Raw genomic sequence first — 25672 nt, 5'->3', positions numbered from 1 at the left:
TGGACAATGGGTACTAAAAAGTAACCTTTTTTTATATTTTCACTTTATTTGTGAATATATAACACTTAAGATCAAACACTTTTTATGAAAGTGTGTCAAAGACAAAAACAGTACCTATTCATTCCTGGTGGTACACCAATAGGATCTTGAGCCAACACCCTTTTAATTCCTTTCAGCGCAACCATTTTAGCCTTTGCAATAGGATCCATTATGTCATCTGTCATGAATTTTTCCAGATCTGAGAAAAAAGATATTTATATTTACAAGAACACGTTCATTATTGGGAAACAAAAATAAGAATAACCACAAGTTGATGGAACTCAGCATACCTTTATCTGGGAAAAAGCTGCTGGTCAAGTTCTGCTGTTTGACAATATGTGTTGGTGTTGCTGTTTGCTGCTGTGGAGTAAGACCAGGATGAATTCTACCAGGCTGCACACCCCGTAAAACGCCTTGCTGTGGTCCCATCGCTGCATGGGGAGGTGAAGGCACTGCAGCACCAATTAACCTCTGCTGCTGTTGTGGTAACGCGTGAGGTGGCCTGGGCACCATACCTGCTTGAGGCACTATGCCTTGGGATGGATGGTGGTGTTGTTGCATCATAATTTGATTTGTCCCTTGTGGAGGCTGTTGCTGATTCTGAATGCTGTGAAGTTGACTAGCAATCCCTCCTTGTAGAGCTCCTAACTGCTGCTGCTGCTGTTGTTTCTGTAGCTCCTTCTTTTCATGCTCCAAAAGGTCTTGTATTAACAAAGGTAATTCACTCGCTTCCAGTGAGCTTTCCACTTTGTCAAGATCATCTGCTGTAGAGTGGTGGCCAGCATCTGGCAATCCAAGTGGATCATCACCCAGGTCGGGATGTGGTGCAGCTGGTGGAAAAGACTGGCTTTGAAGAGGAAAAGGTAAACCACCTAAACGGATGGTGTTCAATGAAGCAGTTGCAGTCTCTGGTTGATTGTCATCTTTAACAGGAGCTTGTCCTGACTTTTGTTGTTCAATCAATCCCTTGTCTTCAAGTTTTACAGAGGATAGCCTAATGGCATCAGAAGACTCTACCTTTGGAGTACTGGTAGATGAACTCTCAGTCTTTAAAGGTGGTTGAATGGCAGTTGTGTGCGTGTCCTTGGAAGCTATATCCACTTTTGGTTTCTCTTCAACCTTGATTTCTACATTAGCAGAAGACCCTGGTCCTTCCCCCTCTGCTTCTACAAGTCGCAGCTGGTCAGAGAAAACATCTTTGGGATCACCCTGATCAAGCTCAGGGTCAGTGTAAGCCAGCAAATCAAATTCATCACTGTTGAGCAGATCATCCAAATGAGGATCATTGGTCTCAAGATTGTCAAGGTTTCCCAAATCATCATCACCTTTATCAGGATCCAGGTCAAGAGTAGCAAGATCATCATCCTCCACTCCAGTTTCTGCCACTGTATCACCTAGCCCCAGGTCAGACTCAGGTAGGTCAACCGGATTTACAACAGTCTGCTGACCTACTATTCTACTTGTTTGAGGAAGCTGTTGAGTAGTAGTGTGAGAAATGGGAGTTTTGGGTGTAGTAGTGGGCACCTGCTGTGGCTGTAGTTGAGACTGAGAAGGGGGTACATTGCTTTGTTGTTGCATCAGTAGGTTCATGCCACCCTGCTGTAAACCAATTCTGGGATTACGCATTCCCTCCGCTGAAGCATCCAGAGATGGGGGTAAATTCTGCTGAACAAAAGCAGCATTCATTTCCTGCTGTGGAAGAAGCATGCGTGGTCTAGGTATAGGCGCCCTTTGCATATACTGAGGACCCAGTGGCATCCTCTGTGAATTATGCCTCAGCTCTATAAACTGAGGGGGAGCTCCCGACACATGGCTGTGTACAATCTCTGTGCCAGTGCCTGGAACCCCAGTCAAAGGATTGGGCATATTCGGCATGGACTGCACGTTGAGAGGATTGTTGATGGGAGTATTAAGGTGCTGCCTTGGAACTGCTTCCATCATAGACTGTTGTGGGAGCCTACGGGGAGCACCTTGGTTTTGCCACTGTGCAGGAAATGGTGGACGAGGATACATCCCCTGAGAAATATTAGGCCCAGCTTGCCTACAAGAAAAAGTGTTGATTATGAAATGATTAGTATGGATCCAACATGTACAAGGGCTGTGTAAAAACACAAAGGAATTAAAATCAGTTGCATTTATTTAGTTCAGTCTACCTTAATGCACTGGGGTCCATAGTTGCTGGTGTCCCAGAAGGAGGTGGGCGGCAGAGCTTTTCATCCATTGCTCCCACTGGCAGAGGCATCCTGGTGGCAAGGGCTGCCTGAGCAACTACAGCTCTGTCCTGGTGGACAAATGATGATGTTACGCCAACTAACAAAACACTTTTGGCTGTTTACTATAGGACTGCACGATCAATAGAAACAAAACCAAAAATCATGATATGGCTTAGTGTGATTATCAAATCACAAAGACCGCAAATTATTTTAAATAAACGTTGCTCCACATGAACTCATCTCTGCATGTGCTCTGAGTTTGGGTAGTTTACAGAGTGCATTTTAGAATGAAATATGAAGCAACCATTTTCCCAAACTTGTAATGAGAAGCACTTATAAACTGTCTGCTGTCAACAAAAGAGGTTTAAGGGATCCTTTTGATTTTCCACCAAAATAAAAGCTTGATGGATTAACATTTGAAAATAAATAAAGACCACCATAAATATCCGTGATGGAATAAGTTGACAGTTGAATTGTAAAATAAAATGATATAATTTTGTACTTTTTTTTGGGCAATGATATTAAAGGCAATATATCACAAAAATATGGACCAAATTGTGGAGCCCTTTAAACACACAGCAAACAGTTTTTTCAGATTCAGTACATCACATTCAAAATTAATTCAGTATCGATACCTGAGGGTAAGGAGGTGGTGCTCGCTGGCTTTTGTCTTGCTGAAAGGCCGGCATTTCCCCACCTGGCCAACTCTGAGCAGGATTACCCACTACAGGTGCTTCCTTCTCTTGGCGAAGTGAGTTTCTCTGCATTTTTTGTCTTATCAAAAACTCTCTCAATTTTTGTTTCTGGTCCACAAAACAAAAGTAATAAAAAATTAACAAAAGTAAAGTTAAAACCTACCTCAATCTACCCAAAACATTTTAAATTTAAACATCTATAGTGTCTACTTTACCTGTCTGTGCTTTTCTAACTCAGATGGACTAAGGTTCATGAGAGCTGGATCCTGTCCACTTGACAGGTCTGATATATCCTGCACCACTGGCAAGTTGGGTAAATGTGGAGCATCTGTTGCCCTCACAGCTGTATCTTGGTTTCCAGGTGCAAGTGTTATTCTTGAGTTAAATTCAGCACCCACTGGTTGTGTCTGGGACTGTGGCTGTGGGAGGTGGACCTGAGCTTGATGAGGAGTCATCATCTGCTGCTGGCCAACTACTTGTTGCTGGCCCATTTGAAGCCCTACACCAGGACTGCAGCTGAATGGGAGTTTTCCAGAGAGCGGATCTGCTACTGAGGGTGAACAGGGGGGTTGCTGGCTATGATGTGGTGAACCTCTAAAAGGGGAGTTACCTTCTGGTGCTACAGAAGATGGGCGGGGGGGTATATGTAATGAAGCGAAGGAATCTCTGGACTGAGGTCGTGAAGGTGGACGGGAGTAAGGGTCAGGTGACTGGAAGCGTGGAGTGGCTGGTGACTGCACAGAAAGCACATCATTGGAAATGGTTCCTGGTGTGAGAGGCGATTGAGAACTGCCTTGTGATTGAGGGCTGGAAGGTAATCTTGAATATGTTTCTTGCTGAGGTGCAGGAAATCTCTGGGGTAGAGGAGAGGAGCCATCACCTGATTGAGGTCGCGGTGTGAGAGGAGGCTGGGCATAAGGGTCAGAAAACGTTGAGGGAGATTGGCGGTAGCTCTCAGGAAGATGATGAGGAGAGGCACCTGAAGGGTGTGAAACAGACAATCCACCTGCATCCCCCTGATGCATACGAGGGGTCATGGGGGCTTTGAATAACCCATCTCCAGAGTCCAAACTAGCAGGTGAACCAGAGCTTAGGTCTTGCCGGCCAAAAGAACGTGGAGATGGGGCATTCATTTCTGCCCTATTTGGGCCCACCCCAGCAGGCGAAGAAGCTACTGCAGTTGATGATGGAGATGAAACATGATCTTGTCGGCTAGCTCCATGCTGGCCATGGTAAGGGTCACCACAATGGGTTGTATGAGGCGGTGAGAACATCTGTGAGTCTCCAGGCCCACCAGGCCTAGGTCGAGGACTCTCAGGTGGACCTAAGGCCTCCTGAGGTTTGGGGATCTGCTGTTGTGGTTTAAAGAATGGGTCAACCTGCTGGGCCCTGCTAGGAGTCCCTGGTTGCATGTCAAGGGAGCCAAAGCTGGCTGGGCATCCCTGAGTAGCACCCTGTGGGCCAGGCATAGGATATCCTGAGGAAGATGCTGGCAAGGGGCTGGAAGAAGGCTGTGAGTATGGGGTGGATGGCTGAGACTGAAGGTGTGGAGACTGAGAGGGAAGTTTAGAAAATGGGTCTGTCTGTGCATCAGCTGAGCAAGGAGTCTTGAGGGGTCCATCAGGAAAAAAGGCTGAAGATGCAGAGTCAGGAGCAAGAGGGTAAGGACTCTCAGCAGAGCTCGGCTGGGAGGGAGTGGATATAGAGCCTGAGGCTGGAGGAATTTGGAGGTGCAAATTAGGGCGCTGGCCTTTAATACGGCCAGGCTCGGTTTTGATAGGCCGACATACTTGACTTTCTGCCTGCTGTTGATTAGAATAAAGAAAAATATTTACAATTACACTGCAAACACTTCAAATGATTATACATTTAATTTGAAGAAAAGGCCACTTACCTTCTGTGCCTTGTTTATTCTCTGAGCAGCCCTATTATCTTTGGCCTTTTGCTGAATGAATAATGGAAAAAGAGTAAACAACAGAAAACTGTTAGAGAACAGACACAGTACTATAAAACTAAGTTACACTATAGGTTCAATCTTGCACCTACCAGAAAAGGAACCTTGTCTGCAGCTGATACCTTCCTCCAAATCTTCATTATTTGTTTACAGCGACTGGCCCAGTCTAAGGATAGAAAAGAAATAATGAAGTGGATATCTTTTTTTTTTTTTTTTGCATGATAAATAGTATTTTTTTTTTTTTCTTTTTTTTTTTATTATTTTTCAAAAGAAAATAATTTATATAACATACAGAGGAAAAAAAACCCAGATTATAAGGTTAACACATTTTCTGTATACGACTTTCTTTTAAACATTTTTCTACCCACCACCCTCAAAGGGATATAACAACAACATAAAAATTGAAAAGAAAGAAAATTGAGAAAAAAAAAAAAAAAAACCAAAATAAAGATAAATAAATAAATAATTAAACGGCATGGGTACAGAACTTGATCTACAAGGTCATATCATTTTCCAATACCTAAAAGTAAAGGGCACCAAAATTCCTTAAAGAGATGTCCACTGTTATATTTCTCCAAAGTTCATTTTTCTAATGGCAGAAATGAAGACAATTGGTCAAAAAAAGTCTTAAGAGATGGAGGGGAAACATTCTTCCAATATAAAAGTATGCATTTTTTTGCAAAATAAGATATCAAAATAAATAACCTGCATTTTTTCTGATCTAACTCTAAATTATCAATATCATTTAACAAATATAGACTGTTACTCAAGTCAAAATGCTTATCTAAAACTGACTGAGTGAAAGAATGAATTGATCTCCAATAACCTTTTAAAAGACTGCAATCCCAAAACATGTGTAAGAAAGTCCCATCCATATTTTTACATCTCTAACACACAGCCTGGAATATCATTTGATATTTTATGCATTTTTAAAGGTGTTAAATAGGTTTTGTGGATAGACTTAAAATTAGTCTCCTTAATCTTAATACTTGTGAATGGGAAATGAATTCTATTACAAATATTTACCCATACATCATCTTCAAAGGTTCTACTTAGATCTCTTTCCCATATTATTTTTAAAGGTCGGAAAGAAGATTGGGATTCTTTTGTCAAAATATGATAACATTTAGAAATCATTCCTTTTATTGTATCTACGGGAAAAAAAATGTCCTCCAGTTCTGACAAAAAAGACGTATTTTATCCCCCTTAATCAGAGAGTTAGTGACACTTCGGATTTGTAAATATTTAAAAAATTGTTTAGAGATATCATATTCTGCTCTTAAATCAATAAATGATTTTACTTGCATTTTTTCACTCAAAAGATCTTTAAAATATAATATACCAGAATTTAACCATTGACATATATTGCCTGTAGTAATTAAAGTGTTAAGATCCGGATTTTAAAAGATTGGAGAATATATAGAAGTACAAGAGACAATACCAATTTTCTTTCTACAATCTTTCCAAGTTTGAAGAGTGTTAAGTACAGTGAAATGGTCATTCATATTTTTTTATCTTTTCATAATGTTTTATAAATAACGAAGAGACAAGGGACAGTGGTTCAAATGGATTTGATTCCATCTGGACCCACATGGATTCATGTCTTTCTTTAGACCAAGAAATCAAATTCCTAATTTGGGCTGCCCAAAAATAGTATTGAAAGTTAGGTACACCTAAACCTCCCAGAGGTTCAGGCTTCATCAAAGTCAACATACTAATCCGAGGCTTTTTATTGCTCCAGATAAATCTTGAAAGATGGCTATTAATTGAGTTGAGAAAGTCTACTGGTAAGAAACATGGAAGCATTTGGAAAAAAAAAAAGAAATCTTGGGAGGTTATTCATTTTGATAAGGTTTATCCTACCCAATAATGATAATGGTAAGGAGATCCATTTCGATAAATCCAGTTTCACCTTATCTATCAGGGGAATATAATTTTCTTTAACTAAATTATCCAAATCTGGAGTAATAAATATACCCAAGTATTTAAAGCCTTTTGGAGTTAGGTTAAACCCACTGGCAGAAAGTAATTCTTCGGTTGGTATTGTGTATAAGAAAAGTGCATTGGACTTATAAAAATGTATCTTATATCCTGAATAGCTACCGAATTCATTAACTGTGTTCAGGAGATGGGGGACAGAGTTAACAGGATCGGTGATATACAAAAGAATGTCATCTGCATATAAGGATATTTTATGTTCAACAGACACAGTCTTAAAACCTTGAATATTTATGTTATCTCTAATAAGTGAAGCCAATGGTTCAATCACCATGGCAAAAAGTAAAGGTGACAGAGGGCACCCCTGCCTTGCTCCTCTAGCTAAAGCAAATGATTTAGAACAGTAACCATTAGTTATAACCGCCGCTGAAGTGGATATTCTGAGCAGCAAAGGGATTACCAAGTTAAGGAAGGAATTAACAGATGCGCCTTCTACAACACATTTTAAAGTATGTTTAATACTAACCAGGGTAGTCCTGTTTGAGACTAGGGAAGTTCATGTTGGCATACAGTACAGGAGAGATGGTAGATAGATTTCCCAATTCCTCATCCTTCTCCCAACGCTGCAGACTGCGCTGATTGTACGAGAGGCCATCACTTTCCTGTTCAGTAGGAGTTGGAGGAGTGGAAGGGGTGGCTGGAGTGGATGGTGTTGCCCATGGGCTTTCCTCATCCTGGTCTGGACTGAAAAGACCACCTCGATCACTGAAGATTATGCAAATAGACAAAAAAGTACATATAAAAGACGAGAAATTCATTAGGGGACAAAAGCAAGAAGATAATGCAAATCTACTGCTTACCGTATGTCGAAAAAGGGGGACTGGGAGAGACCTGAAAAAGAGTCCATCATACCAGTTGAGGGTAGTGCGCCAGATAAGGAAGCACCTGTAGTTAAATTATGGTGATTTTTTGTGTAGACATGTATAAAAAAAATCAGAGATTTATAACAAATCTGAGTAACATGAAATTCTGCCCATACCAAGAAGGTTTCTTTGAGGGCAAGTACTTTGATTTGAGTCACCCTCCTGAACCGGCTTAATGCTTGGCTGCAGAGGCCCAGTTGTGCCGCTTCCCTCAGTAGGTCCAAGTACTTTCTGGAAAAACTGCTTTGAGTCCTGACCTTCTAGTCCCTGAGGGTGATCTGGTGGGTGAAAGGGAGGTCTTCTGAGTAACACAACTGTTCATGACACCAGGTACCTCACTTGCTTTATTAACAAAAGAAATGACCTTCATTCTTCTGAAAATCAGACCCATGTGTATCTCCTGAGCTCTGATCTTTGTCGGAAAGTTGCACACTTGCTCCTTGCCCTTCTGCTACAAAATGTAATGCAAGTTAAATATGTTCTGATAACATTCATTGCCAAAATACTGAAGTACCTCAATCTCAAAAATCCCACCTCCTCGATCTCCTGGAGGCTTGGATCCCTCACCCTCTTGCTTTAGTTCTACAAGCAGACCAGATGGCCTGACTGTGGCCTCAACTGTAAGAACAAAATTAAACAAACATTTACATCTTTGCCTGGTCTAACTTTATTATTCTCAAAATTGTATGACTGATGTAGTGTCTTACCTGGTTCAGAAGCTGTATTTTTGGCACCAAGCCCAGGGAGTGGAGGTCTCAGAATGCCCTGCGTATGTCTTTGGGTTGGAGGAGCAAGAAAAGCTCTCTTACTCTGATCAAGTAATGTCTTGCCAAAGAAAGCCTCCTGTAGGTATGCAGGAAACATGTCCTCCAACTTGCTCTTCTTTCTGCCCCTGCGCTTTTTGGCTTGCTCGCCCTCTCTCTCTGCCGTTTTTGCCTCTGGTACGTCGAGAGGTATGTCAGGATGAGGTCCTAAATTTAAAAAAAATTTACTATTGACAGGAGTTTTACAAAGGTTTGGTGATCTCTTTGGATCTCAAGAGGATGCTGGGTTAAAGCGGTTAGGAAAAAAGCTAAATTTATACTGTACAAAAACAACTATATTTACAAATACAGTTCATATTTCCTGAGTGTTATGATGCAATACATACAGATTTTATTTTATAAATAAACTTAAAACACTTTCCCAGTCAATCAAGACTGACAGCCTAAGGCAGTTGTGCCCACAAACATTTATTTAAATGCAATTGGCAAGGCCATTAGAGGTTTGCGTTCACATCAGATTACATCATAGTGTGATGAAAACAAACTCAAAACATTCCAAGACTCAAAAAAAAATCATATTCAGTTTGTGGTAACAAGGTTAACACACTGATCCAATAACATTTAACCAACACTGGTTGCTGGTGTTTGCTGGGACATTGTGAACACCCATTTGGCCACACTTGCCTTCCTCAAGTTTCGTTTCAGCTGTTTGACCTTCAGGAACACCATCACCAGAGGCAGACAGACTCCTCCTCATTCGTGTGTGACACTTTCTTTGCCGGACCATGAACCCTCCAATCCCTACAAGTGAAAGAAAGAAAGAAAGAAAGAAAGAAAGAAAGAAAGAAAGAAAGAAAGAAAGAAAGAAAATTCACATTATTAACCATTTCTTTCAAAGCATGAAAAACTGATAGAGTCATTAGGAAATGAAGCAGCTCAGTGACCTGGTCTGTATGGTTTACGCTTTCTCTTCTTCCCGTCTTCAGTCTCCTCTGCTCCTCCTTTGAGAGTTTCACAGTCAGCCATGCCCTCTATACCTCCATCTGCCCCAGTTTCTCTGTCCACTCCTCCTTCCCTATCTGGGCTCCCAGGGGCTTCTAGCTTAGGCTCACATTCCATCGCTTCTGCACCTCCTATTACAATTTCAGTGTCTTATTATTTGCATTCTCAATCAATCAATGGCAGTGAGTCACCATACTGATTTAACACAAAGTTCCAGTAAGGTCTTCAGACATTTATAATCATTGCACCACACTTCACTTGCAACATATACAGGTCCTTCTCAAAAAATTAGCATATTGTGATAAAGTTCATTATTTTCCATAATGTAATGATAAAAATTAAACTTTCATATATTTTAGATTCATTGCACACCAACTGAAATATTTCAGGTCTTTTATTGTTTTAATACTGATGATTTTGGCATACAGCTCATGAAAACCCAAAATGCCTGTCTCAAAAAATTAGCATATTTCATCCGACCAATAAAAGAAAAGTGTTTTTAATACAAAAAAAGTCAACCTTCAAATAATTATGTTCAGTTATGCACTCAGTACTTGGTCGGGAATCCTTTTGCAGAAATGACTGCTTCAATGCGGCGTGGCATAGAGGCAATCAGCCTGTGGCACTGCTGAGGTGTTATGGAGGCCCAGGATGCTTCGATAGCGGCCTTAAGCTCATCCAGAGTGTTGGGTCTTGCGTCTCTCAACTTTCTCGTCACAATATCCCACAGATTCTCTATGGGGTTCAGGTCAGGAGAGTTGGCAGGCCAATTGAGCACAGTAATACAATGGTCAGTAAACCATTTACCAGTGGTTTTGGCACTGTGAGCAGGTGCCAGGTCGTGCTGAAAAATGAAATCATCTCCATAAAGCTTTTCAGCAGATGGAAGCATGAAGTGCTCCAAAATCTCCTGATAGCTAGCTGCATTGACCCTGCCCTTGATAAAACACAGTGGACCAACACCAGCAGCTGACATGGCACCCCAGACCATCACTGACTGTGGGTACTTGACACTGGACTTCAGGCATTTTGGCATTTCCTTCTCCCCAGTCTTCCTCCAGACTCTGGCACCTTGATTTCCGAATGACATGCAAAATTTGTCCAAAAGTCCAGTGCTGCTTCTCTGTAGCCCAGGTCAGGCGCTTCTGCCGCTGTTTCTGGTTCAAAAGTGGCCTGACCTGGGGAATGCGGCACCTGTAGCCCATTTCCTGCACACGCCTGTGCACGGTGGCTCTGGATGTTTCTACTCCAGACTCAGTCCACTGCTTCCGCAGGTCCCCCAAGGTCTGGAATCGGTCCTTCTCCACAATCTTCCTCAGGGTCCGGTCACCTCTTCTCGTTGTGCAGCGTTTTTTGCCACACTTTTTCCTTCCCACAGACTTCCCACTGAGATCTCAAAAAATTAGCATATCATGAAAAGGTTCTCTAAACAAGCTATTAACCTAATCATCTGAATCAACTAATTAACTCTAAACACCTGCAAAAGATTCCTGAGGCTTTTAAAAACTCCCAGTCTGGTTCATTACTCAAAACCGCAATCATGGGTAAGACTGCTGACCAGAAGGCCATCATTGACACCCTCAAGCGAGAGGGTAAGACACAGAAAGAAATTTCTGAACGAACAGGCTGTTCCCAGAGTGCTGTATCAAGGCACCTCAGTGGGAAGTCTGTGGGAAGGAAAAAGTGTGGCAAAAAATGCTGCACAACGAGAAAAGGTGACCGGACCCTGAGGAAGATTGTGGAGAAGGACCGATTCCAGACCTTGGGGGACCTGCAGAAGCAGTGGAGTCTGGAGTAGAAACATCCAGAGCCACCGTGCACAGGCGTGTGCAGGAAATGGGCTACAGGTGCCGCATTCCCCAGGTCAAGCCACTTTTGAACCAGAAACAGCGGCAGAAGCGCCTGACCTGGGCTACAGAGAAGCAGCACTGGACTTTTGGACAAATTTTGCATGTCATTCGGAAATCAAGGTGCCAGAGTCTGGAGGAAGACTGGGGAGAAGGAAATGCCAAAATGCCTGAAGTCCAGTGTCAAGTACCCACAGTCAGTGATGGTCTGGGGTGCCATGTCAGCTGCTGGTGTTGGTCCACTGTGTTTTATCAAGGGCAGGGTCAATGCAGCTAGCTATCAGGAGATTTTGGAGCACTTCATGCTTCCATCTGCTGAAAAGCTTTATGGAGATGATTTCATTTTTCAGCACGACCTGGCACCTGCTCACAGTGCCAAAACCACTGGTAAATGGTTTACTGACCATTGTATTACTGTGCTCAATTGGCCTGCCAACTCTCCTGACCTGAACCCCATAGAGAATCTGTGGGATATTGTGACGAGAAAGTTGAGAGACGCAAGACCCAACACTCTGGATGAGCTTAAGGCCGCTATCGAAGCATCCTGGGCCTCCATAACACCTCAGCAGTGCCACAGGCTGATTGCCTCCATGCCACGCCGCATTGAAGCAGTCATTTCTGCAAAAGGATTCCCGACCAAGTATTAAGTGCATAACTGAACATAATTATTTGAAGGTTGACTTTTTTTGTATTAAAAACACTTCTTTTATTGGTCGGATGAAATATGCTAATTTTTTGAGACAGGCATTTTGGGTTTTCATGAGCTGTATGCCAAAATCATCAGTATTAAAACAATAAAAAGACCTCAAATATTTCAGTTGGTGTGCAATGAATCTAAAATATATGAAAGTTTAATTTTTATCATTACATTATGGAAAATAATGAACTTTATCACAATATGCTAATTTTTTGAGAAGGACCTGTATATATAAATAATTGGTCATCATACAGTTTACAGAATAATTAAACTTGATGATAAACTGACCTTTACCCTCATCACCATCTGCATCGCCTTCTTTCAATTCATCGATACACATGGTGCCCAGTCGGGACCGGCGCTGTCTGCGCTTGTGCAGAGGCGACATGGACATGCTTCGCAATAAAGACATACCAGTCTCTGTTAACCAGACTCCTTCCAGACGATAAAATTGTGGCTCTATGAGCGAGTGGATGGAGAAACAGAGATTAAGTCATATAAAATAATTCTATAATAATAAATAGCTAATAGAACAAAGCCTGACAGCTATCAAACATATACATACCTGGTTCTTTCATTTTGAAGGCTGACATCATAGGATACTCCACTAAGAGATCGATAAAGGGTATTATTATGGGAAACATAACACTTAAATTTGATTTATTTTGCTTAAATTTAAATTTGGATTAAAGTGAAAAAGTGAAAGTGACTTATAGCCAAGTATGGTGACCCATACTCGGAATTCGTGCTCTGCATTTAACCCATCCTAAGTGCACACACACAGCTGTGAACACACACCCGGAGCAGTGGGCAGCCATTTATGCTGCGGCGCCCGGGGAGCAGTGCCTTGCTCAAGGGCACCTCAGTCATGGTATTGAGGGTGGAGAGAGCTCTGTACATTCACTTCCCCTACCTACAATCCATGCTGGGCCGAGATTTGAACTCACAACCTTTGGATTATCGGTCCGAATCTCTAACCATTAGGCCACAACTTTCCTCTCGAATACTCTCGAATTTACTTGCAATCAAAAGCACAATAAAACTCACCAACAGGCCTGGGGACATATGGAGTGCAGGCTGTACAGGCAAAGCCCTCATCAGATGCTTGTTCAACTTCATCCTCAGTGTAAAGGCTCTCACATACAGCATGAACCCATCTACAAAGCAAAGAGACAAATGTAATAAGTCTCTTATGCTCACCAAGGTTGCATTTTATTCAAAAAAAAAGGGAAAGCAATAATATGTTGATGCATTAGTACAATATAAAACAACTGTTTTCGGTTTTAATATTCTAAAATATAATTTATAATAATAATATAATAATATTATAATATAATATAATTTTGGTGCTCATGATACATTACTTAACCTTAAAAACAGTTGCGCTACTTTATATACACTACCTGTCAAAAGTTTGGGATCAAAACGATTTTTAATGTTTTTTTTTTGTTTTGTTTTTTTTACAGGAGTTTCTTATGCTCATCAAGGCTGCATTTATTTGATCACAAATACAGGGAAAATTTATATTAATATTGTAAAATATTTAAAATAATTTTTTTCTATTTTAACATACATTAGAACCTAATTTATTCCTGTGATTCAAAGCTGAATTCTTAGCATCATTACTTCAGTCTTCAGTGTCACATGATCCTTCAGAAATCATTCTAATATGCTGATTTATTACCAATGCTGGAAACTTTTATGCTGCATAATGTAAAAGAGCATTTATTTAAAATGTGTTCCTATAGCTCAGGCATTAGCAGAGCAAAGGGTCATGGGTTCAATTCCAGGGAACAAACATACTAAAAAGAAAAAAGAAAAAGAAAAAGTATAGCCTGAATGCACTGCAAGTCGTTTTGGATAAAAGCGTCTGGTAAAAGCCGAAATATAAATATATATAAATTATTGATGGGCATGATTAATTGACGATCGATAATTGATCGTTAAGAATTTCTTCGATCACGTTAATTTGTTATTGATTAATCTAATGCATTTTTTTTATCTAATGCAGGTTGCGTTGCGTAGTGTGAGTCTTGAAGCAATTAAATGAATTTCACTGTGTGGCAGCAATTAAATATTTTACCACCAGGTTGCAATATTTGACACTCTACTCGGTTATCTGTGATCTTCCGTTTTGATTTCAAAAGAATAATCATGAAGAGGTCACGGCGAAGTGTGGCGTGGGACCATTTTGATTTAAAAAGCGAAATAGTTAACTGCAAACATTGCGATGCAGTGTATAAGTACAACACGGCCACGACTCAAATGATGTACCTGTGCATCCCGGCAACGTCAGTTCCCTCAGAGCGGGTGTTTTCGGCGGCTGGACTGACGGTCACCAGGTTGCGGTCGCGTCTGACCCCAGATCATGTCAACATGCTTATATTTCTCAACAAAAATCCGTAGACTCATGCAGAAGTTGTATGCTAGTTACTAAAGTTAGTTATTTTTCACAAGGCTTTAAGTAGCATAATTTGTTAAGTTAGCGTAATTGTTAGGAAGGCTAATATCTGGCCTTTTCTTCTGGCTTGGATAGTTTTGAGTTATATTTTGACAAAACCTGTCAGATCTAAGTATTATTATGTTTTTTTATGTTATTGTTTAACATGATTCTTTTATTATTATTATTATTAGGGAACAAATGAGGTCGCAGCTCTCGCGGCACTTTAATGTCATACAGTGATCCTTCTATGCGCGTCGAACGCGTCCAACAACTTCGTGCGATTGCTTTTGGAATTCACAGGTTGTAAAATCGTGTCGTATATCATCTCGTCCGTACGATTTTCAGATAAACTCACTCGTGCCGTGTGCGTGGACATACGATCTTCCGACCATCTGAATTCGCACCGTGTATGCCCGCCTTTAGGGCTGCTCCGATCATGATTGGCCGATCGTTAATGCACATCTCGTACTAAATTCCCTCAGGTGCGTGATTTCACATAGAGCAGCTGTTACTACACAGAGCCGTTGTTAACTGAGAAGATGCGTAAATAAACGCTGAAAATGAACGTGGATTTGCGCATCTCAGTCAACAGCTGCTCTATGTGAAATCACGCACCTGATGGAATTTACCGCTGATTAGAGAACCGGCTTTACTGACGAGATGCGCATAACGATCGGCTGATCGTGATCGGAGCAGCCCTAGTCTTACTGATCCCAAACCTTTGACCGGTAGTGTATATTTTTGGAAACCATGACACATTTTTACACGATTCTTAAGGTTAAAAGAACGTTCATTCCTGATCAATTTAATGCATCCTTGCTGAATAAAAGTTTTTTTTTTTTAATCTTACTGAGCCCAAACTTTTAATAGGAAGTTCCATAAATTTTATTAATATAATGCATTCCTTACCTGTCACAGTGCTGGCACTGCAGAAGCAGCTCCTCTTCCATGAAGTTCTCACGACACACAGGACAGGTTACCAGGCTGGCACAAGGGCCGCAGTGATTGTAGTTATTTTGCCACTCACAGTGGAACCCAGGAGAGCTAGCACCACACTGCATACAGCACACACACCTGAAGGGGATAAACAATGCTTTGGTTACCACACATTCTCTGTGAGCTCATGACACATATAAAATGTACGGAGGCAATGACACACCATTTGCACTTCCAGCCTCCCTTGGGCACAGTCTGTAAGGGTGGGTCCAAGCAATAAGTGTGATAGCTGACATCACAGTCGTCACAAAGCAGCAAACGGGCAGGATCTGAAGCCTTCCCACACACCTCACACACAATGCACTCAAGACAACGCCAGCCTTTTCTCAACATCATCTTGGTGATCTAGAGAGGAGACATCCAAATAAAACAATAATGAGTGTCTGTGTATAATGCTGGTAATCAAACAGAATAGATAATTTAAAAGCTTACCTTGCTGTTCACACAGTATGGATGATAACATTGTGCACACTGAGCACAGGCTAGAAGCTGGCCCTCCACACCCTGTCCAAAACTACCACACACTACACACATGTCCTGTTACAGACATAAAAAAAGAGAGAGACCAATCAAGTAACGGTCACTCATGATGCTGAATTTTATAGATAGAGTGGAATAATGAAAGTTAAATTCGTACCTGCTGCAGGACAAACTTATCAGTGTTGGAGAAAAGTACCACAGTATTTTGCATGGTATCATCTTCCTCCTCATCTTCTTCTTTGCTAAGTCCAGTGTCTGCAGTCATGGTTTGCTGTAAATATAATATATGCATTTAAACTTCCAGAACCTTGGTTTATTTCACTGATAAGCACAAGAGGTAGTGGCTGTTTTCGGGATTTATTGTGCACCATGTTGGGATTACCGCGATTACAATATGTCTAAATATCAAATAAAACAGAACAGTATTAGATGAGATAGACAAATTAATCAACCAGCCAAAACTAGTAAAAAAAAAAAAATTCACAAAAACGTTACTCCTTCATTAAAGGTTCCCATATCTCCGTAAACTGACTCAGTTGTAGTCTTAAATTGTGTATTATCTTTTCCATCACGTAAATCTTCCTCACTGTCCGTAACCATTCTTCAAGAGTCAGTGGCAATTTCTGAAACCATTTAATTGTGATTATGTTATTTGCATCAACTAGGAGTATTCACAAAAGATACATGTTCTTCTGATTCCATATTAAGATTGGCTTAACTCCTAAAATTGCAATTAAAGGGTCTCCTTGAAGACTAATTTGAAAAATGTTAATAATGAGACAAAATACAGATGCCCAATTAGCATCTACAATGGGGCAATACCAAAAGATATGAATGTGTTGCTATGTTCTCCACATTCTCTCCAACAGGCACTAGTTTGATTCGAGTTTAACTTAGCAACAATTTGTGGTACTCAGATAAAACGATTAGTCCCTTTCCAATTATATTCTCTCCAGTTATTATTTGAGGTAGTTTTATGGGTTTCTGCATGCATTTCAGTCCAGCTCTCATCTGAAATCAATAACTTGAGCTCCTTCTGCCATTTTAATCTGATATGATGCGTGTTGCCCTTCTTCATAGCCTCTAAGGCTCTCTATATATGCAGCTAACTGCTCTAAGGATCTTATTACTAGTCTGTGACTTAATCAAAATGAGCTCGATAGATGAGGGAGAAGTTTGAACATTTTTGTTTAAACAAGGGGAAGCTACAGATTTGAACAAGGGGAAGCTACAGACCTGAAGATACCTAAAAAAGTCAATCTGATACCTATAAAAGTCAGGGAGTAAAAATTCAGTTACAAGTTTGATTCTCTTTCTAACAGTTGGTGGATATATTGTAAGTTTTTCAGGCCCCAGTTTATGAAGCTTGAATCTATCGTCAAGGGTACAATGTCCGTTATCTGTATAATGGATGCTAACAAGGTGAGCCCCCTAGACAGATCACAAGCCTTTTGAGCCACCCTCCATAGCAAATAAGCCACTTTTGACCATTTTCCTAATTTGTACTTGCTTATCTGCTTTTCTTCAATACATGGAAAAGCTGATAAGTGTGGACTGGAATTTAACTTTTCAATTTCTAACCACCTAGTCCCACTATCCTCCGACAACTAAATTTTCAGCACTCACAGCTGGGATGCTATCCAATAGTCCTTACAATTTGGGATTTCCCATTCTCCTTGGGATTTTGGCAATTGCAGTTTTCTATCGTACCCTGGAAGCCAACCTTCGCAGATGAACCTAGAAATCAACTTATCTAGCAGAGTGAACATCAATAACGGCCACTTAAAAGAGAAGGAAGACTGTATCTATGTTGTAATAAGGGTATTCATAGCAAAAGCTTCCGTTTTCCCTGCAATTATTTTATAAACTGAACATCTGCCAAACAGGTTAATACACTTCATTGGTTTAGGGACTGAGTGTAATGGGTCAGAGATGTATACAATTATGTCATACAGAGTACAGAAGCCTTATCCATTGGATGAAATTGTGGCCAAATCCATAATTTTTCAACACTTTGAGCAGAAAAAGCCACGACACCTGGTCTTCTCTGCATCAAGTGCCAGTGCCATACAAAACGTTCAAAGAGTGGCACAACAAGACTTTATATTAAATAACCTATGAATGTTATTTTGCAAAAGTCAGCCAGTTATAAATCCAGTCTGATCATTATGTATCAAGAGACATTATTACGGTGTTTACTTTTTTTGCCAAGACTGACATCAATGATTTACCATCAGTATTGAGAAGAGCCATGGATCTAAATCCAGCACAATCAGTGGGGTCTTTTCTGTCTTTATGAATAACAGAAATGACAGCTACTTTGCACATTGATGGCATATTAGTTCTTATGTGCATCAGCGCATGCCTCTGCTAGCAAAGGACAAATCTGGTTTCTAAAATTAAAACAATCATTTATATCCAAATATTGTCTAAATTCAGAGTTTAACTGCCATATGTTAGATAAAACTTCCCTTCCAATGTCCCATACCACTGATATGGGTGCGTGATCTGATAATATAATGTTATGAATGTTACACAAAAAATAGTCTACCCTAGAGTATGAAGCATGTGAGTGAGAATAAACTATAGCGTCTCTATCTCTATGATGTACTCCGTTTCCAGATGTCAATCATCCCTTATTCTGCAAAATTATTCCTCAGGGCCTTACTTGCTAAGGACACGGGTTTATACGAAGAGGGATTTCTGTCTAGCGGTGACAGTACACCATTAAAGTCGCCCCCATCATATGCAGCCACCCTTATGATTTCTCATCGATCAAATTGAAAATTGTATTTTTAAACTTGGGATTTGTCTCATTAGGTGCATATATTTTAAACAGTATTACCACTACCCCAAATAAAGTCTCTCATGTCCTTCAGCACTACACGTATGAAGCGCTTGCAACTAATCTGTCCGTGTGCCAACCATCCAACCTGGGATAATTCCTTTTTGATTAGTTTGTTTTCCGAGAAATGTACTTTTATTCCCAGATGTTTCAGTCCATCTGCAGCTTCCCACGCAGAGTCTTCTCACCTGTTTCCAGGAACAATTTGAGTGATGCCGGGTATGGGGATCTGAACTTTATGTGCATTTCTTTTAATAGTCTTTTTCTGCATTCTTTACATCAGTGCTGAATATCCAAGTAGTAGTCATTGTCCAGAGAGATGGTGTTCCCTATATTTAAGGGCCTTTTTGTGCTCTATGCCTTGAAATGCATTCGCTGCTTAGTTGGGAAGTGGAGAAATTTTACCACAATTGACCTGGGGGAGGATTTAAGATCTACTGGAGCCACAATGCCAAGATCTTGGTCAGTATGGATATCGAGGAGGGTTACATACTAACAAAACAGCGCCCTAACCTAACCCTGTCTCCATCAACTACTTCTTTTACTCTCTTAATTACATATATTTGACCTCTGTGACCGACTCTCCAAATCCTCGCACTTTTCTTCCAGTTGGCGCTGTTTTGTTAGTATGTACGCAAGCAATATTTTGGATGTTGCCATGATCTTCTGATGTGCTTATCCTTTGCTAAGATTCGTCAGTTCTTTTCTCAAGAATTTTGACCATATCTTTAACCAATACATCAGTTTCCTCCTTTTTATTGCATTTACTGTGTTTCATCCTTTTTTATTAACTCGGACATTCATTATTTTAATCATGATAAATTGCTTAATAAAACCCTCAAGATAGTCGAGAGCTTAATTAAAATGCAGCTATCTCAGGAAAGGCAAAAACCGAAAGTCCCTTTATTGTTTTTTTCTATTTCTCCAAGTTATTTTCCTTTCAGTTTTAATAACTTTAGTCTCTTTGGTATTTTAGGATCTAAACTTATTTCAGTCAGTTTCCAAGGCAACATTTTTTATTTACATTCAGGTTTTTCCATCTAATATTTCTTAATATTTGATTTTCATTTCATTTTTTATTTCAATTAATTAATTCATTTTAAATAAATTTGGTTAACAACACAGGTGGTAATGTTTTTAGAATAATTCACATATTATAATCAGTAACACTACAACAAAAAAACTTCATTTTTAATGAGGGTTTAAAATGTTGTTATACAGTTCAAATTAACAGCAGTAATTTACAATAAAGAGAAATGTGCTTTAAAACACTAGTAAAGGAAGAGCTGGCAGATGAAGTGAAAAACTTACTAGAAAAGCATCAATGCAAGAGGCCATTGCTTTGAGACGCGACCGTCCACGGCCTCTTCCACTACTACTTCCACTGCTGCCACCACGTGGCCGCCGCTTCCCTGGGAAACCACTGCCTCTGCCCTGAAATGTCAAAAAATATATATTAAAATATTATACAAAATTACTACCTTTTTTTTTTTTTTTTTTTTTTACTAGTGGGGTATCTAAACCAATCACAATGCAACATCACTTAGAGAAAAAAAAAGTTTGGTGTCCGACATCCACCTGCTTTACCCGTGAGCGTCCTGGAGAACCTCTGCGCTTCACTTTATCTCCATCGGGCTTCAGTGGATCAAAAGGCAACGAGTCCTCCGTTTCGGTTAGCAATGAATCAGAACGGGTCCTGCCAGCTGGCACCAGGCTGAGTTCCATGGACAGCATCTGAGAGTCTGCCTCAGCCGGCGAGCCGAGGAAACCGCTGCTGCTCTCGTCACCGTGGCTAATGTTGGATGTCTCGTCAAGGACCAGCTCCGGCTTCATATCCTCTTGCATCTCCTTCCTGGACTGGTCATCGTCTCCTTGACTGTCATCTTTGAGGAACGACTCCTCTAAGGATTCCTCCAACCCCTGCTCATCCTCCTCATCTTCATCCTCAGATTGGCCCATTCTATCATCAGTGTCAGATGCAGGGGGCATTTCTGTTTGAGGAGCAGGGGGAGGAGTCCGTTCTATCGCCTCCTCTTGCCGTGCCTCAGATCCCACGTCCTCCAAGTCCATAACAACTGGCTCTGCTTCTTCCAAAACAGGGAGTGTGATTTGAGAAGACTGAGAACATAGGCTTGTTGGAGGGTTTGTTTCTGTAGTCTCCTCTATGCAGATTGACTCCGTCTCTGTCTGAAGAGTATTGTCTTGCCCTTGCAACTCCTCCTGCCTTTCTATGTTAGTTTCAGCTACATCAGGTTGGGCTTCCTCTATAGTGTCCGGTACAGGACTGTCTGGGCTCTCCTTCACAGGAGGGTCCTGAGTATCCTCAGATTGTTCCACAATGGCCTCTGTAACCACTGTTTCAATGGTAGTTGTCTCCTCTTTTTCTTTTCCATCAACTTCTACAAAAGATAACAGGCACATTTTTTCACTGTTACACTATGGTTACATACAATTCGCAGTTATTATTGAAAAAATATTATTGTAAAAAAAAAAGATAAACTCATGTAATAAAATAAAAAGAACCATTTTCATTGCAGGGCCAGTGTAAATGTTATTAAAACATAAAACCCTGAACTACTGGTGTGGGTTTTGAAATTTACCTGAAACCGTAGCTGAAGGGGCCTGCTGCTCTGTAGTGACCTCACTGTGCACATTAGTCTCTGTGGAGCCCTCAGCACCTTCCGGCCGTAGTTTCTCCTCCATAATGCTTTCTTTCACTTCTGCCATTTCAACCACTTCAAGCTCTGTCCCTAAAATGAAACACATCGGCTCAATATCCACATCTAATATCAGTCAATAATACTCTGTCCACAGAAAACAGAAACTAGGGCTGGGTATCACCAACTAGTCCACTATACCACATACTACACAGAGAACACACTGCAATACAGCGTTCAGAAATTAATTATTTGAATTCCTGCACTTAAATTGTACTTCAAATTTGCATTCATCATCAGGTAAACTACCTTCTAAAAGTTTGAGGTAGGTTACTTTTAATCAGTGAGGATGCATTAAAATAATCAAAATACATTTATAGTGTTACAGAAGATTTCGATTTAAAATCAATTCTGCTCTTTAGAACTTTCTATTCATCACAGAATCAGCATATTAGAATGGCGACTGGAGTAATGGCTGCTGAAACATTAAACCTCAACATAACGTCTTGGACCCTGTTTAAACCTGTATTTAGTTTAAACTAGGGATGGGCGTTTTCCGCAAATATCACATTTGAATATTTGAGCTCGCAAAAAACGAATATTCAAATATTCCTTTATTTAAATTAAGTTTAGTGAGACCGGCGTTATTTTTCAGCAACATTTATTGTTTCCGTCATTTTTGAACAAGCTTACACACAATAAGCTTGAACATTACACATCGTGTTTTGTAGCTGAAAACCTTTAACAATGCGTGCAAACAAACAAAAGTACAGATTAAAAGCAAAAAAAAAAAAAAAAAAAAGTGAAAAAAGAAAAAACGTAAAGCATCCTGCAGCAATTAGGCTATTGTAGAACGAAGCTTACACTTAACTTTGAAACTGTCAGCAAATCTTTTTTGCTTTTTTTTCTATCGTTTTACATGTTCTTAAGAAACACGGGCATGTAAACATGATCGGGGGAAAGTCGGCTCCTTAGTCTGTTAACAAGGCCGGCGGCGGAGAAAACGCGCTCTGACGGCACAGACGTTGTCGGGACTCACAAATAACGGTGTGCTAAGCGAATATGTTTTGTGAAGCGCTTCGTGTTTTCGTTTCACCACTGAATGGGATCCTCATCTGGTGGAATACATGGCTCCAGCAAGAACTGTTCCCACTCGTCTCGGCTGGACTCTCTGTTATCATCGCTGAAGAACTGGCTCAGCCTTTTCCAACGAGTGGGCATTGCATCCTCTTCATCGTTGGTGACGGCTGCATCCGCTCCACTCGCATCAAGGAAAATGTTCTGATAATGTTCAAAAAAGTTTTTTTTTCTTAATTCTCTCATGTTTTCATCGAGAAACCAGAGATGTTTGTGCCGAGGGTCTAGGGCAGATGCGAGAAGAGGAGTTTTCACTGCATTCTCCAAGTTAGCGGTGTTTATTCGTTTTTTTCCAGGCGCGTCCGCACCGCATCGAGTTATAAAACATCTCAACTTATCAAAGAGCCGCAAGCGCACCGCAGGTCATGTGACAAGAACTAAACATTCAGCTTCATCCTTTCCAGTAACAACGTTGAAAGCTCAGCCAAGATCAGAATCAGAATGAGCTTTATTGCCAGGTATGTTCACAAATACGAGGAATTTGTTTTCGTGACAGAAGCTCCGCAGTGCAACATAACAGCGACAGAACAAAACACACAATAGGAATAAAAAATACAAAAAAATACAAATAGGTGGGTAAGGAATGACAATATACAAATTGACAATGTATGGCAGGTATATTACAATGAGCATTTATGTATGTACGTGTATATTATGTGCAAAAAATTTAAGTGTACGCTAAGTATGTATGTTAGATAAATAAGCGTAGTGTATATAAATATAAATAGTGTGGTGTCTTCCATAGTTATTATCAGCCGTTCATAAGATGGATTGCCTGAGGGAAGAAACTGTTCCTGTGTCTGGTCGTTCTGGTGCTCAGTGCTCTGTAGCGTCGACCAGATGGCAACAGTTCAAAGAGGGAGTGTGCTGGATGTGAGGGGTCGAGAGTGATTTTGCCAGCCCTTTTACTCACTCTGGATAAGTACAGTTCTTGAATAGAAGGGAGGGTTGTACCGATGAGTCGCTCAGCAGTCCGGACTACCCTCTGTAGTCTTCTGAGGTCAGATTTAGAAGCTAAGCTGAACCAGACAGTTACTGAAGTGCAGAGGATGGATTCGATGATGGTGGAGTAGAAATGTTTCAGCAGCTCCTGTGGCATGTTCAACTTCCTCAGCTGGCGAAAGGAAGTACAACCTCTGCTGGGCCTTTTTCACAATGGAGTCAATGTGAATGTCCCACTTCAGGTCCTGAGAGATAGTGGTGCCCAGGAACCTGAATGACTCCACTGCAGTCACAGTGCTGTTCATGATGGTGAGTGGGGGGAGTGCAGGGGGGTTTCTCCTGAAGTCCACAATCATCTCCACTGTTTTGAGCGTGTTAAGCTCCAGGTTGTTGAGAGTGCACCAGACAGCCAGCTCTTTAACCTCCTGTCTGTAAGCAGACTCGTCACCGTCCTGAATGAGGCCGATGAGTGTGGTGTCATCTGCAAACTTCAGGAGCTTGACAGAGGGGTCCTTAGATGTGCAATCATTAGTGTACAGGGAGAAGAGCAGTGGGGAGAGAACACAGCCCTGGGGAGCTCCGGTGCTGATTGTACGGGTGCTGGATGTGTATTTTCCCAGCCTCACCAGCTGCTGCCTATCTGTCAGGAAGCTGTTGATCCACTGACAGACGGAGGTGGGCACGGAGAGCTGAGTTAGTTTGGGCATGAGGAGGTTTGGGATGATCGTGTTAAAGGCCTAGCTGAAGTCCACAAACAGGATCCTCACATAAGTCCCCGGTCTGTCTAGGTGTTGCAGAACATAATGCAGTCCGATGTTTACTGCATCGTCCACAGACCCGTTTGCTCTGTAGGCAAACTGAAGAGGATCTAGCAAGGGTCCAGTGATGTCTTTCAGGTGGACCAGCACCAGTTTTTCAAATGACTTCATGACTACAGACGTTAGAGCCACAGGCCTGTAGTCATTTAGTCCTGTAATTTTGGATTTCTTTGGGATGGGGATGATGGTGGAGCGTTTGAAGCATGAAGGGACTTTGCACAGTTCCAGCGATCTGTTGAAGATCTGTGTGAAGATGGGGGCCAGCTGGTCAGCACAGGATTTCAGACAGGCTGGTGTAACACAATCTGGGCCTGGTGCTTTTTTCCTTTTCTGCTTCCGGAAGACCTGGCACACCGCATCCTCGCTTATCTGAATTGCAGGTGTGGGGGAGAGGGGGGATGCAGGAGGTGTGAATGGTGAGAGCGCTTGATTGGAGAGGTGTTCAGGGCGGGTTGCAGGAGTTGTGAAGGGTGTGAACGGTTGTTTGGAGAGGCATTCAGGGTTGGTTGCAGGAGTTGTGAATGGTGAGAGCGGTTGATTGGAGAGGTGATCAGGATGGGTTGCAGGAGTTGTGAATGGTGTGAACGGTTGTTTGGAGAGGCATTCAGGGTTGGTTGCAGGAGTTGTGAATGGTGTGAACGGTTGTGTGGGGAGGCGTTCAGGGCAGGTGATGGGTGTTCTTTCAAACCTGCAGTAAAACTCGTTCAGATCGTCTGCCAGTCGTTGATTCTCCACAGTACTGGTGGGTGGTGTCTTGTAATTGGTGATCTCCTTTAGACTTTTCCACACTGATGCGGAGTTGTTCGAAGTGAACTGAGTCCTTATTTTTTCAGAATAATTCCTCTTTGCCACTTTGATCTCCTTTTCCAGTGTGTATTTAGCCTGTTTATACGGGACATTGTCCCCCTTCACGTAAGCATCTTCTTTGGCCTGACGGAGCTGTCTGAGTTTTGCAGTGAACCACGGTTTGTCATTGTTGTAATTTAGTTGAGTCCTGGTAGGAATGCAAATATCCTCACAGAAACTGATATATGATGTTACGGTCTCTGTGAGTTCATCCAGATCGGTGGCAGCAGCTTCAAAAATACTCCAGTCAGTGAGGTCAAAACAAGCTTGTAAATCCTGCTCTGCTTCATTAGTTCATCTTTTTACAGTCCTTAATACAGGTTTATCTGATTTTAGTTTCTGCCTGTAGGTCGTATAAGATGAGACAGAAGGTGATCAGAATGTCCTAAAGCTGCTCGTGGAACAGAGTGAAATGCATCCTTTATTGTTGTGTAAC

The 25672-nt window shown here is 41.2% G+C and overlaps 1 protein-coding gene across 5 annotated transcripts in view; it reads right to left on the bottom strand.

Moving 5' to 3' along the window:
* Window positions 1-25672, bottom strand: part of LOC132129714 (histone-lysine N-methyltransferase 2D-like) — a 52111-nt gene that overhangs the window by 16726 nt on the left and 9713 nt on the right. For 2 of the 5 annotated variants that reach the window (XM_059541396.1, XM_059541395.1), the window contains exons 11-35: window positions 21437-21586; window positions 20415-21235; window positions 20148-20270; window positions 16149-16262; window positions 15944-16048; window positions 15675-15856; window positions 15425-15589; window positions 13120-13229; window positions 12638-12679; window positions 12361-12531; window positions 9471-9659; window positions 9211-9327; window positions 8470-8733; window positions 8297-8380; window positions 8127-8213; window positions 7879-8040; window positions 7700-7784; window positions 7366-7604; window positions 4994-5067; window positions 4842-4892; window positions 3163-4752; window positions 2888-3055; window positions 2193-2320; window positions 330-2080; window positions 115-238 (exon numbers count right to left, since the gene is read on the bottom strand). In XM_059541396.1, the coding sequence (XP_059397379.1) occupies window positions 115-238; window positions 330-2080; window positions 2193-2320; window positions 2888-3055; window positions 3163-4752; window positions 4842-4892; window positions 4994-5067; window positions 7366-7604; window positions 7700-7784; window positions 7879-8040; window positions 8127-8213; window positions 8297-8380; window positions 8470-8733; window positions 9211-9327; window positions 9471-9659; window positions 12361-12531; window positions 12638-12679; window positions 13120-13229; window positions 15425-15589; window positions 15675-15856; window positions 15944-16048; window positions 16149-16262; window positions 20148-20270; window positions 20415-21235; window positions 21437-21586 (7096 nt within the window). The remainder of the gene's footprint in view (window positions 1-114; window positions 239-329; window positions 2081-2192; window positions 2321-2887; window positions 3056-3162; window positions 4753-4841; window positions 4893-4993; window positions 5068-7365; window positions 7605-7699; window positions 7785-7878; window positions 8041-8126; window positions 8214-8296; window positions 8381-8469; window positions 8734-9210; window positions 9328-9470; window positions 9660-12360; window positions 12532-12637; window positions 12680-13119; window positions 13230-15424; window positions 15590-15674; window positions 15857-15943; window positions 16049-16148; window positions 16263-20147; window positions 20271-20414; window positions 21236-21436; window positions 21587-25672) is intronic. The other 3 variants (XM_059541399.1, XM_059541397.1, XM_059541398.1) reach the window with 3 other exon arrangements.

This window comes from Carassius carassius, chromosome 46, assembly GCF_963082965.1.
Source record: "Carassius carassius chromosome 46, fCarCar2.1, whole genome shotgun sequence".
Classification (NCBI taxonomy): Eukaryota; Metazoa; Chordata; class Actinopteri; order Cypriniformes; family Cyprinidae; genus Carassius; species Carassius carassius.
Note: the sequence above shows the minus strand (reverse complement) of the source record. Positions and strands in the feature narration are given on the sequence as shown.